At 42.1% G+C, this 13268-nt stretch overlaps 1 protein-coding gene across 1 annotated transcript in view; it reads left to right on the top strand.

Moving 5' to 3' along the window:
* Nucleotides 1–848: 848 nt before the first annotated feature.
* The window catches only part of CRISPLD1 (cysteine rich secretory protein LCCL domain containing 1), a 51607-nt gene continuing 39187 nt past the window's right edge, over nucleotides 849–13268 (top strand). The window contains exons 1-2 of the mRNA XM_070477191.1: nucleotides 849–1329; nucleotides 2275–2594. Of these exons, the coding sequence (XP_070333292.1) occupies nucleotides 2337–2594 (258 nt within the window). The 5' untranslated portion in view covers nucleotides 849–1329; nucleotides 2275–2336. The remainder of the gene's footprint in view (nucleotides 1330–2274; nucleotides 2595–13268) is intronic.

The raw sequence follows: 13268 nt of genomic DNA on the forward strand, positions 1-13268 counted from the left end.
TAAAAATGTACCTGTAGAAGTAGCACCACATTAATTATGGTGAGCCTTTATGAACTTAAAATTAGTAATTTTCCTACTTCGAATTTTAGCATGAACATCTAGGAGACTGACTCTCATTTCACTCTCACTTCTAGGTTTGGGTATTGAATTCCTGTCAAGGTAGCTCTGATAAATTGAGGCTACTCTTTGTATCAACTCCATAAATGTTTACATCATTAGAAAGAAAAAGAAAAGTGCTGCGGTCACCTTACGAAGCGAATGCAACATGTTTTAAGGATGAAGTGGGGCTCTCAGCTGTCAGGCAACCCTGAGTCACAGATCATCCATCACTGTATGAAATCCTTGTCCCATTTGTTCATCATCATCAATGTTTTAACGCAGCAAAAAAGAACAAGTTTCTAATTCTAGACAACCGGTCTTGGTAATGGAAGTGATTCCCTGGAGAAAATAAAAGGACAAGACTTCTGTTCCCCGAGCCTACGCTCCCCTGTCCCAGTTACCTTTCCCAGTTTCCAAAGTGTTAACCTCACTCCACCCGCTACGCGCGCTCTCTGGGACAGCTCCTTGTTTAGCATCGAATCTGGAAGGAACTAGAAGGCTCTCGGAAAGTTGGGGAACTGCGAGGGGGCGTTGGGAGTTTGATCCTCCTTGCAGACGGCCTCTCACCGGGTCCAGACCTCCCACTCTCTGGTCCCTGAAGCCCAAGCTACCGCCACAAACGCCAGGCGTCCTGGCGGCGCTGGGCCGGGGGGCGGGGAGCGGGGATGGTGAAGCGGGTGGGGAGAAGCCGGGCGGCCTCTCCTCGCTCCCGCCGCGGGCACGCGTCCAGGCCCGGGCAGAAGTGGGGGTGGGCGAGCAGGGGCGCTCACGTCACGTGCGCGCGCGCGAGGACCGCAATAAATGCCCGGGCGCTCAGGGGAGCGGCGGAAGCGCTCTGCGCCTGGCTCTGCGCTCGGCGGCTGCACCCAGCGGGAGCGCGGGGTCGCCTGCAGCCTCCGCCGCCCGGCCTGACCCGAGTCCCCGCCCCTCTCGCTCCTGCAGCTTCTGCTCCGAGACGCTCGGGCGCCCACCCTGCAGAGCTAACCAGGCCGCTGCCGTTCCACCCCAGCCTCGGCCTCCCAGCTTCGCCGCGCTTTTCCCAGCTCCGGCCCCCAGGTCCAAGGGGAGCCACCTAGGCCGAGGATAGCAATCCCCCTGCAGGCAGCGCCGGAGGACTTGCGGCGCTCGGGTCCTGCCCGAATCGGGCAGCCTGTGTGCAGGCTGCAGGCGGCTGGGGAGGCCGGCCGTCTGGTTCGGCTGATCCATCTTAGGGAACTTCACACTGGAGAGGTAAGTCGTCAAGCTCCCACCCTCTTCTATCTACTTTTTTCTTCTTAAACTCTACTTAAAAAAAAAAAAAAAAAAGAAAACTCCACTTGCAGAGAACGGTCGATCACGGAGGGGTGGGTGTGTACTCGGAAAGCGGCCACGATGGAGAACTCTGGGCGCTCCTTCTCAGTGAGTTTGTGAATTTCACCTCCTTTGGTTTGGGTGAACGGCGTGCGCCTGCGGCGTGTGGCCGGAGAGGCTCCGAAACCACCCGTGGACTGTTGTCTTCATCGGGTGCGGGCCACAGGTTAGGCACACGCTTTCTAGGAAATAATGATTTTTTTTCTTCTTGCCCTGTGCCTGTATGCAAAGGTACTTCCCCCCGTGACCTTAACTGTTCACTTGCATTAATTCACTGGTCCCTTTAGAAGTCTCCATGGACATATGTATGCGTAAAATTTTGTACTTCTTTAAAACATTCACCCTCGATTTCATAATTTTGTTGACATAATGAATGTTTGAACCAGAGATGGGGCACTGAGATAAAATACCTTGAAACACAGAGAGAAACATGGATCTCTGAATTGCCTGATAAAACATTCTAGGATAAAACATTCTAGGACTCTTTGCAGGCTGTGTGCCACAAAAAGCCATTTAAAGATTTGTAATTCAGAAATCGCTTTCAAGCTTTAACTCTTCTGGGTTGCTTTTGCCATTTGTTTTTGGCATCATGTATATTATCTTGGAAAATACAGTTTTCTCTTTTGTGGGAAAGGTGCACTGTGAAAAGTCCTCTGGAGTTAAAATGGATTGGAGAAAATTTATTTCAAAATTTATTCCGTTTGCTGAAATTATGTAAACAAATCAAACTGGCTCCATCCCTTTGTGACTGTTGAATTATTTTTGTTGTTAGAAAATTAATGTGTGCCAGGATTTTCACCCTAATTGCACTACATGTCCTTATAGCCAAAAGGAGTGGAAGAGCCGGTGTTGGAGATTTTCCCGGGGAAATCCTGAGAGCATTCATTATGAAGTGTACCGTGCGGGAGTGGTTCAGGGTAACCACGGTGCTCCTCATGGCCGGAGCCATTCCAGCCATGGTGGTTCCTAATGCCACTTTATTGGAAAAACTTTTGGAAAAGTACATGGATGAGGATGGTGTGTGGTGGATAGCCAAGCAAAGAGGGAAAAGGGCCATCACAGACAATGACATGCAGAGTATCTTGGACCTTCATAATAAGTTGCGAAGTCAGGTGTATCCTACAGCTTCTAATATGGAGTATATGGTAAGAATATTTTTCAAATGGTATGTACATAGAAATGTTTAATGATGCTGATATTTAGTCTTTTACCATTTGTCCTGTATGAAGCTTTTAAAAAAGATTTTCTTCGAGTATTTTCTTCTGCATACTTTTTTTTTCATTTTTTTAAAGTTTTATTGGAGTGTCGTTGCTTTACAATGTTGTTAGTTTCTGCTGTATAGCAAAGTGAATAAATTATATATGTAGCTGTTCTTTTTTAGATTCCTTTCCCATGTAGGTCATTACAGAGTATTGAATCAAGTTCTCTGGCACCACTTTTTTTTTAATCCATCTTTGATTAAAATCCATCTTTGCAATTTTCCAATCTTGTTACTACACACAAGCAGTGGTATAGTCCTGTATATTCTTTTGTTGTTTTTTTTTGGACACTGCCACAAGGCTTGTGGGATCTTGGCTCCCTGACCAGGGATTAAACCTAGGACCTGGACAGGAAAAGCATGGAGTTCTAACCACTGGACTGTTAGGGAATTCTCCGTCCCATATATTCTTCTACATATTCTTTTATTAGTGTTCCTTTCGTTTTAAGAGCTCTATAAATTTCAGAGTAAAATTAAATACCTTCAGATCTAATGTTCCAACTAAGTACTTTAAATTCTGCTCTTCGGAGAAAGATTCCTGTCCTGAAAATGCTGTACAGTTGATGTATTTGCTTTTAAATGACTTAGTAGAAAAAATGTTTCCTAATTCCTAATTGATGGAATCTTCTTATGAATGGTGGACCTGAAAAAATCAAGGATGAATAATTTGAAGACAATTTCCAGATGACTGATGTGTGTGTATATACACACACACACACACACACACACACATATGTGTATGTAGATACATTATAGATAGATAGGTATCAGGTCTCCCAGGTGGCACAGTGGTAAAGAATCCACCTGCTAATGTAGGAAACACAGAGTCGCAGGTTTGATCCCTGGGTCAGGAAGATCCTCTGGCTGAGGAAATGGTAACCCACCCAGTATTCTTGCCTGGAAAATCCCATGGACAGAGGAGCCTGGTGGAGCTACAGTCCATGGGGTCACAAAGAGTCAGACGTGACTGGGCATGCACGCATGTTTATAAAGTATATGTATACTTTCATATATATATATATATATATATATATATATACTTTTATATCTATATATAGTTTCTAATGGGCCATTGTTTCTTAGAAGTATGTAAATGACATGTTGTAAAGTGTACTTTTCTGTGGTTGCTTTATGTTAAGAAATACTTTGGCAATAACTTTTTACCCTCTGAATTTACTTGTGAACTTCAAAGTGTGAAAATACGTTTGGGTAAAGGATTCAGTAAAAATATGTGATATCCTTAATAACCTTATATGAATTCTGAGAGTAAATTAGCAAGTTTGAGAAACGAAATTACTTTTTAAAGACTGTTAAATATTACTTTTTCAAGACTGTAGCTCATTAATATTAGGATTCTTCATACCCTAAATATATAGAAAAATTTTCAAAAATCTTACTGCTTGCATAAATTAGGAATACACTAGCAAAGCTTCCACGTGGCTCAGCAGGTAAAGAATCTGCCGGCAATGCGGGAGACCTGGGTTCGATCCCTGGGTTGGGAAGATCCCCTGGAGAAGGGAAAGGCTACCCACTCCAGTATTCTGGCCTGGAGAATCCCATGGACTATACAGTCCCATGGGGTCACAAAGAGTCGGACACGACTAAGTGATTTTCACAATAATAGCAAAGACCGATAATTTTCATTGATGACAGCAAACTTAATGAACATTGATGCTAACATTTCTCCTTTGGATACATTGCAGGGTCCTGTTAATTTTAATATATTCTAATTTTTCCCTTTTTTTTTCCCCACTTACATTAGTTTGGATAGGTATTCTCTACTTTGGTAACTGTGATGAAACATGGAAATTCTAAGTTCACATTATATATTACAAAATATTTCCTTATATTATTTTAACTTTTACTAGAAAAATATTTTACCCTAAAGAAAGTGGGTAGCATGCAAGAGAAGTCATCAGAGATAAGGAATCAGTCCCAACCATCAGGCTGTAGGGGTTTAAATTCTGGCACTGATACACTTTTGGCTTCCCAAGAGGCTCTAGGAGAAAAGGACCCTCCCCTAAATGTAGAAGAAATAAGAGATATGGGTTTGATCCCTGGGTCATGAAGATCCCCTGGAGATGGACATGGCAACCCACTCCAGTGTTCTTGCCTGGAGAATCCCATGGACAGAAGAGCCCGGTGGGCTGCAGTCCATAGGGTTGCACAGAGTCGGACATGACTGAAGCGGCTGAGCATGCATGCACGCACGCACCCACTGTGTGACTTTGGGCAAATCATAAATTGCCCTCTACTTTAGTTTCCTTGTGTCTAACAGACAAGCTCACCTCAGAGGGGTGTTGTGAGGGTTATGTAAGAAATGAGATGACCTGTGTAAAGTTTAGCTTATTATCAATCATATTGCAATTACAAGGTCCTGGTAAGTATTACTAAGACATAAAACCAATACTATGTTTCCGTGGAAGTGAAGTTGCTCAGTCATGTCCTACTCTTTGCGACCCCATGGACTGTAGCCTATCAGGCTCCTCTGTCCATGGGATTCTCCAGGCAAGAATACTGAAGTGGGTTGCCATTTCCTCCTCCAGGGGATCTTCTCAACCCAGGGATCGAACCTGGGTCTCCCGCATTGCAGGGCAGACGCTTTACCATCTGAGCCACCAGGTTTCCTTAATACCATTTAAATAGCTCATCTGAAATTTGTTTGCTCTTTTCAAAATTCTGTGCCATGCATAATACGACATCAGTAATGTCTCCCATTTTCTATTTTAAAATGTTTGTTCAAAGTAAAGAATTCTCTGACTTCTTTATCTGTGAGCTTTCAAACAGAAAGAGCCAGTTAATTATGGAGTTTTTCCAAGTAGGCCACCCTATGCTTATTCCATGTTGATAGGTACTCAGTTGCATTTTATTCAAAATAAGGAAGAACTTGGGAGTTCAAACCCCAAAACGAAATCTGACAATATTTGTGTGTGTTTTAAGTAATATGGAAATAATGAAAGAACAGTTCTGTGATTCGTTTTCTATGTCTGACTTCCAAAGAAAATAAGTGCCTATTGTATGATGTCTGGTCTAGAATGTTTATAGGCATTTCTTTTCAATTTCATTGCTTTCGTTCTGTCCTTGAAATGTAGATTCAGAAACCAGCCAAGGTTTATGTTGCGTTGCCCTTAGATACTATGAACACTAGAACTATGTCTTGGCTAATAACTGGGCTGCCGAGGAGTTTATTTCCCGATGGTAATGCAGGAACACATTTTCTAGAATACACATAAAAGGGGAAGTCTAAAAGAACAATACTGCTTTATTTGAAACACTGTTGACTTATATTTTATATAATAATAATGTAAGTACAGATGTTGATCGACCCATGGAAAGAAAATTGATTCAAATAGTTGACTGAAGTGTATTTTTGAGGGAGAATGGATACATGTACATGTATGATTGAGTCCCTTCACTGTTCACTTTAAGCTATCACAATATTGTTAATTGGCTATGAAGTGAAGTAACAGTCGCTCAGTCGTGTCCAGCTCTTTGCGACCCCATGGACTATACAGTCCATCGAATTCTCCAGGCCAGAATATTGGAATGGGTAGCCTTTCCCTTCTCCAGGGGATCTTCCCAACCCAGGAATGGAACCCAGGTCTCCCACATTGCTGGTGGATTCTTTACCAACTGAGCTATCAGGGATATCCCAATAAAAAATAAAAAGATTAAAAAAAATTCTTTCAGGGGACTTCCCTGATGGTCCAGTGTCTAGGAATTCATGCTTCCAATGCAGGGAGCCTGGATTCAATCTCTGATCAAGGAACTAGATCCTACATGACTCAATTAAAGATTCTACATGCTGCAACCAAATAAATATTAAAAAAAAAAACATAAAGTGTATTTTGATAAAATGAAAAGCTAAAGAGCCACTTCCTATAGAATCTGCAGTACCGTGTGATAAGTGCCACTGCTTTTGGCCACTTACACTCCCCTTCTCCAGGAGATTTTCCTGATGCAGGGATGGAACCCAGGTCTCCTGCATGGCAGGCAGATTCTTTACCATCTGAGCTACCACAGAAGTCCTATACTCTGTTATACTGCATTAAAGTTTGAATAGCCAATTACCTTATGTACATTTGGTGCTTATTTTAGTCTGTTTTTTATGTTTGAACCTCCCGCAGCCAAGCCACATCCGTGTTCATTAACATCGCAACCCTACCCCCACTCTAAGGTTCATTAATTAATAGGGTTAAAAATGACCTCCAGAAGGTCACATCTTCACTGGAAGAGCTTATAGGCTGATTGAGAAGAAAGAATAGACACATCTGAAAATTTTCAAGTAGGCAGGAACACAAAATTCTTCGTTCATATGTATGATTGATGCCCGGATATCACAGGGTACTGGAATATTCCTACAGGAGAGTTAATCAATGGGGAAGATGACGTTTATGTTGTTTCTGGCAGATGGTGGAGGACCACAAACTGTGGCCAAGAGTGAAGGGCATGTCTCAGCTGGAAGAGGAACCAACTTGTTGAATCTAAAAAGCTATGATACAGAGTAACTTATTTACAAAACAGAAACACACTCAGAGACCTAGAGAGTGGACTCACTGGTTGCCAGTGGGGAAGGATGGTGGGGAGGGATACCTCGGGAGTTTGGGATCGCATGTACCCTCTGCTGTATTTAAAATGGACAACACACAAGGACCTACTATAGAGCAGAAGGAACTGTGCTCAGTGTATGCGGCAGCCTGGATGGGAGGGGAACTTGGGGGAGAATGGATCCATGTAAATGTCTGGCTGAGTCCCTGTGCTGGCCCCTGAAACTATAACAACACTGTTAATTGGCTGTATTCTAATGAAGCTTAAAAAAAAAAGGAATCAACAGAGTGGAGTGGCTGACCGTTTTTCTAGGAAACCAGAAGCAGAGTAGGTTGATGAAAGCAAAGCCCTGTGGTAGAATCAGGGAGAGGAGAAATGCATTATTAATTATAGAAACCAGTAACCTGAGCAGAGAGATTACCAGTGTTTAATTCAGGATACATTGAAAAACTGAAGCTTTTAGGTCATCAAATGAAGCTGTTACTGAAGAGACAGTGGATATTTGAGGAAGAAACAGTGCCTTTAGACCTGTGTTGTCTCTGCTGCTTACTGGCATGTGAAGTCTGACAGCAATGATTTTTTTTGGCATTGTTTTTGTCATTGGTAGACTTGGTATAGGGATACCAATTCTATACCAGCCCATCGACTATATATTCCTATGTATATAGGTTTAGGAATATATAGCCCATGGGCCGCAGTGAGATAAGAGATTTGATCCTGTTGAGCATACTGTTATTTTCCTTCAAGCCTTTCCTTTTTGTGGGTATTAGCCCTATCGCTCGGAGAAGGCAATGGCACCCCACTCCAGTACTCTTGCCTAGAACATCCCATGGATGGAGGAGCCTGGTGGGCTGCAGTCCATGGGGTCGCTAAGAGTAGGACACGACTGAGCGACTTCACTTTCACGCATTGGAGAAGGAAATGGCAACCTACCCCAGTGTTCTTGCCTGGAGAATCCCAGGGACGGGGGAGCCTGGTGGGCTGCCGTCTGTGGGGTCGCACAGAGTCGGACACGACTGAAGTGACTTAGCAGCAGCAGCAGCCCCATCACTTGGTTCTTCTATTTTTATCTTTTGGTTATTTCTTCATCATGTTGTTGTTGTTGTTGTTCCGTTGCTAAGTCGTGTCTGACTTTTTGTGACCCTATGGACTGCAGCACGAGAGGCTTCCCTATCCTCTACTTTCTGGAGTTTGCTGAAGTTCATGTCCATTAAGTCGGTGATGCTATCTAAGCATCTCATTCTCTGCCACCCTCCTCTCCTTTTGCTTTCAATCTTTTCCAGAATCAGGGTCTTTTCCAAGGGTCTTGCTCATCTCTTCAGACTGTACTTTTGGCCCGCATGGTTTTACTTTTGGTCTTCTCCCTTCCTGGGGAATTATATCTATTCCTTTGACTTTAAATACCATCTGTCTATTGATGGCTCCGTGGTGACACCCCATCCGATAGTCTTCTTTGAGCATTGTTTTCATGTTTCCTACTGTCCACTGGGTCATCTCTTGAATCTTAAAGTAATATCGTAACATTGCTTCAAGTAATATTACTTCAAGTTTAAGACGTCTAAAAAGAAAATGAGCTGCTTTTGTTCCACTCTTGCCCATGGTCGTCCTTCCCTCCCTGGATTCTTTCTCAGTGAATGTCAGAGACATCTGCTAAGTCCTGTCCAAACGAAAACAGATCATTAGAAATGTCCTCAACTCTTGCCTTGCTCTCATTCCCTCTGTCCACTTCCATGTAATATGTACACACAAATATAAATACACAGTTACTTGCCAGAGTCTTAGATTCTGTCTTAGAAATGTTTGAATCTATTTCATCAAAGCCTGCGTTCTTTGTCTCCCTGAGACGGGCATCACAGCTGCCCCTGCAGAAGATTATACCATCTAGTCTTACTTTATTTCTACTTTAATCTACCTTCCTCACTGCTACACAGTCTGTCTTTTCCCTCAAACAAATCTCTGGTACTTACTCAACTGTCCACATTTTCTGTTAACTTCTGGCTGCTCACAAGTTAAAGCTCATCTTGAAGAACTTACAGAAGGAGGCAGGTCTAGTCCAATAAGCCCCATAGCCCTCAACTCCCTTTGTTGTTGTTGTTGTTGTTCAAATTCATGTCCATTGAGTCGGTGATGCCATCCAACCATTGCATCCTCTGTCATCCCCTTCTCCTCCTGCCCTCAATCTTTCCCGGCATCAGGGTCTTTTCCAGTGATTTGGCTCTTTGCATCAGGTGGCCAAAGTACTGGAGCTTCAGCTTCAGCATCAGTCCTTACAATGAACTTTCAGGGTTGATTTCCTTTAGGATTGACTATTTTAATCTCCTTGCTGTCCAGGGGACCCTCAAGAGTCTTCTCCAGCACCACAGTTTGAAAGCTCAACTGCCTGGCATATAATTGAATCTGTGTTCACTTTAAACTATACACTGTTCTTTCTTTTTTATTTAAAATTCATTTGGCTGTGCTGGGTCTTTCTTGCTGTGCGTGTGCTGTGCTTAATTACTCAGTCGTGTCCGACTCTGTGAACCCATGGACTGTAGCCCGCCAGGCTCCTCTGTCCATGGGATTCTCCAGGCAAGAATACTGGAGTGGGTTGCCATGCCCTCCTCCAGGGGATCTTCCCGACCCAGGGATCAAACCCACATCTCTTACATCTCCTGCGTTAGCAGGTGGGTTCTTTACCACTAGCACCACCTGGAAAGCCAAAGTATTTTATTTAAGCCTGTTTATAGTATTGAAGTTTTTGTTGCAATTAAATATATACATGTCCATTTTCCTTTCAAGACTGAATTTCCTGGAAGGATAAGGATGTACTTACCTTTATAACTGTGTGTCTGATGCATAGATGTACTCAGTAAATATTAATATTTGTTGATTGAATACTGTTGAATATTCAGTAAATATGTGTTGAATAAAGGCATGGATGGAAAATAGATGAAATTATATGAGATAAATATAAAGGACAAGAAAGAGGAATTAAAATAAGAAAAATTCTATAAGTAGGATATCATCAACACCAGAGATAAGTTGGAAATATCAGAGATGAAGAATAAGTCAAGTAATTCAGAATTATTTTTTCTATTTTTAAAAATATTCATGGTGTACTAAAAATTTTCCTATAATATAGAGCTGCTGAACAGTGGTTAAGATGTTCAGATGCTCTGGAATTTAAATAATAAATTAATGCATATTTATCTCTTGTAACAGCTCTTTAATAAGTCTCTTAAATTATAGATTGGCTGAAATCCAAAATAGCTCACTGTGATAGAAAATGTACCTAAGTCTAGAATGGCCTTTAGCAACAATTGGACATATTCCCTAAAAGTTTTATATGTGTCATTTGCCTTTGTACTTGCTCAGTCGTGTCCGACTCTGCAACCCCATTGACTGTAACCCACCAAGCTCTTCTGTTCATGAGGATTCTCCAGGCAAGAATACTGGACTGGGTTGCTGTTTCCTTCTCCAGGAAATCTTCCTGACCCAAAGATCGAGCTGTGTCTCACAATGCCAATTATACAAGCTATTTCCCACTATTATAACTATTTCCATGTCAGTCACAGAACAGTTGACAGACACTCTGCTGGGAGGGTTGATGGCTGTACCTGCTTGCTGTTACTTCACATATGATAAGACTAGGGACAGAAGTTTTGCACAGCATTTTTCCAAATGTAGAACAAAATACATCTAGCTACCTGTCCTTCCACTGGGCAGCCAGAGGCTCCAAGCCAACAGCCAGTCATACTTGGAGTCCATGGTGCATGTTTTGGTACAAACAATGGCTTAGTACCAGTTTATCACTTAAACTCTTTATATGGCCTTGCTTAACACTGGAAATGAAGTGCTTTTTCTTCTGTGCAGCAGATAACTGCAGAAACTGTTCAAGGGACGATGTAGCCCCCAACCCAGGGTGATGTTAGTCTGGGCTCTGCCCTATTTCTGACTAGCTGTAGCCCTGAGTCCAAGCCTAAAAAAAGTTAATTTTAGCTTGTGAGTTGCTCTGACAAAGCAACTCTTATAAATGTACATTTTCTGACATTATCTGCCACCAATGGCATATATCATTGTCACTGAATAAAATAACATATGGATATTGTATTATCCATATAATACCCTGATTCTGGGAAAGATTGAAGGCAGGAGGAGAAGGGGACAACAAAGGATGAGATGGCTGGATGACATCACCGACTCGATAGACTTGAGTTTGAGCAAGCTCTGGGAGTTGGTGATGGACAGGGAACCCTAGCAAGCTGCAGTCCATGGGGTCGCAAAGAGTCAGACACAACTGATTGACTGAAATGAACTGATACAATACCCAGAAAAAAATGCAATTAATAAATTGATGCCCTCATAACTCATTTACCCAGAGCTTAATGTTGAAAAATCTTACCTTGCTAAAAGTGGTCGGAATTCACTGCAAGTAAGGTTTTATTTCAACTCTTGATTCCTAAAATGATTATTTTTCTGTGTTCTGGCACTTGCCTGGTAGTTTTCAAAGTTAAATATTTGCATCTTTTAAGGGTATGCAGTGTAATCTATATGTACTTAAAAGTTCATGAAATATCTTGACTGAAAGATTGTTACTCTTATTTAAGGTTTTTAAAGTTTCTTTCTTCTTGATTTATTTAATTTTCTTAAACATTTAATTTTGTTAGACAGTTTTTATTTCACTAATATTATTTAGATACAGTAAAGCTTTTTTTTTAAAGTTAATTTGTCTACAGAATTGAAAAGTTTTTAAAACCTTAATTTGGACACATAGTATTTTTTTCTTTTTAGCATTGACACTTCATATTAATGTAATTTTCTTTTTGAAAGTTACACTTGTAGATGCAATACCTGTAGGAAGAGAGTTACATTACAGCTCAGTTGCTTGAATTTGTTAGCTACCGTGTGATTCTGGGAGATTAAAGATCCCTCATTAAATGAAAGCAGATCTGCTGCTGCTAAGTCACGTCGATTGTGTCCGACTCTGTGTGACCCCATAGATGGTAGCCCACCAGGCTCCCATCCCTGGGACTCTCCAGGCAAGGAAAGCAGATCTAGGATCTTAGAAAGGCAAGGCATGAGAAGCAGTTTCACAGGAGAGTGGGCTACCCGGAGCCAGAAAAGTGTCACAAAATTTTGAAATTGTTATTGTTGTTTATTCCTTCATTTGACAAGTATTAGTTTACCAAATGCCCGGCACCATTGAGGGCCCAGCTGTGAATACAACAAACAGTCTAACTTGCCTAGAATAGGTGTAAAAACCCTAACTCTCCCAACTCAGCAAGTGGCCCGTGTGGCTGACACGAGTGTGAAAGTCGTGTAGAAAATGAGGTCCAGCTTTCACTGAGGAGAACAGATACAGTCACGGTAGTCATTGTAGGGACTCCCCCTGAGTCCAAGTGACAGGAAGTCATTTGAACAGAGGAATATCGTGATCTTATTAATACTTATACTAACTCAGAATCAATTTGAATTCGTTGATAATAGACTTTACGTGGTGGGAGGTAGGGCCATAGTATGGGCAGGGATTCAAGGCTACTGCAGTAACCAGTCCAGTTGATGGTGGCTAGGAGTGGGATGGCAGCCTTGAAGGTGATGAGAAGTGGTATAGTGTGAATCTATACTAAATCTCATTTGTAGTCATGACATCAGCTTTGATAAATTCAAGGAAGCCTTGCTGCAAGACTTGGGCAATTGGCTTGGCCAGCCAGGCCAAGTTCCCACATCTAGTGCAATGTCTAAATCCACCCAAGCCCTGACTGCAGTTTTTGAACACTGGTGGTACTTTCCATCCTGGTTTGAATATCAGTGGGGAAAAAAAGGAAAGAAAAAAAAAAATCAATGGGGAATTTCAACTTGTCCTGACTTCTGGAATGGTTACAGAGATTCTGGAAATCCGCAGGTTACCCATTGCCATTTCACCCACCCAGTTCCAAGAGCGGAGAAGAGATAGAAGCAAACTTTGTCTCCTCACTTCCTAGGGTACTGATGCTTGCTGTTTTTCCACATGGTCTGCCTTCACCTCCACACTACT

Source organism: Odocoileus virginianus, chromosome 15 (genome assembly GCF_023699985.2).
Source record: "Odocoileus virginianus isolate 20LAN1187 ecotype Illinois chromosome 15, Ovbor_1.2, whole genome shotgun sequence".
NCBI classification, from domain to species: Eukaryota; Metazoa; Chordata; class Mammalia; order Artiodactyla; family Cervidae; genus Odocoileus; species Odocoileus virginianus.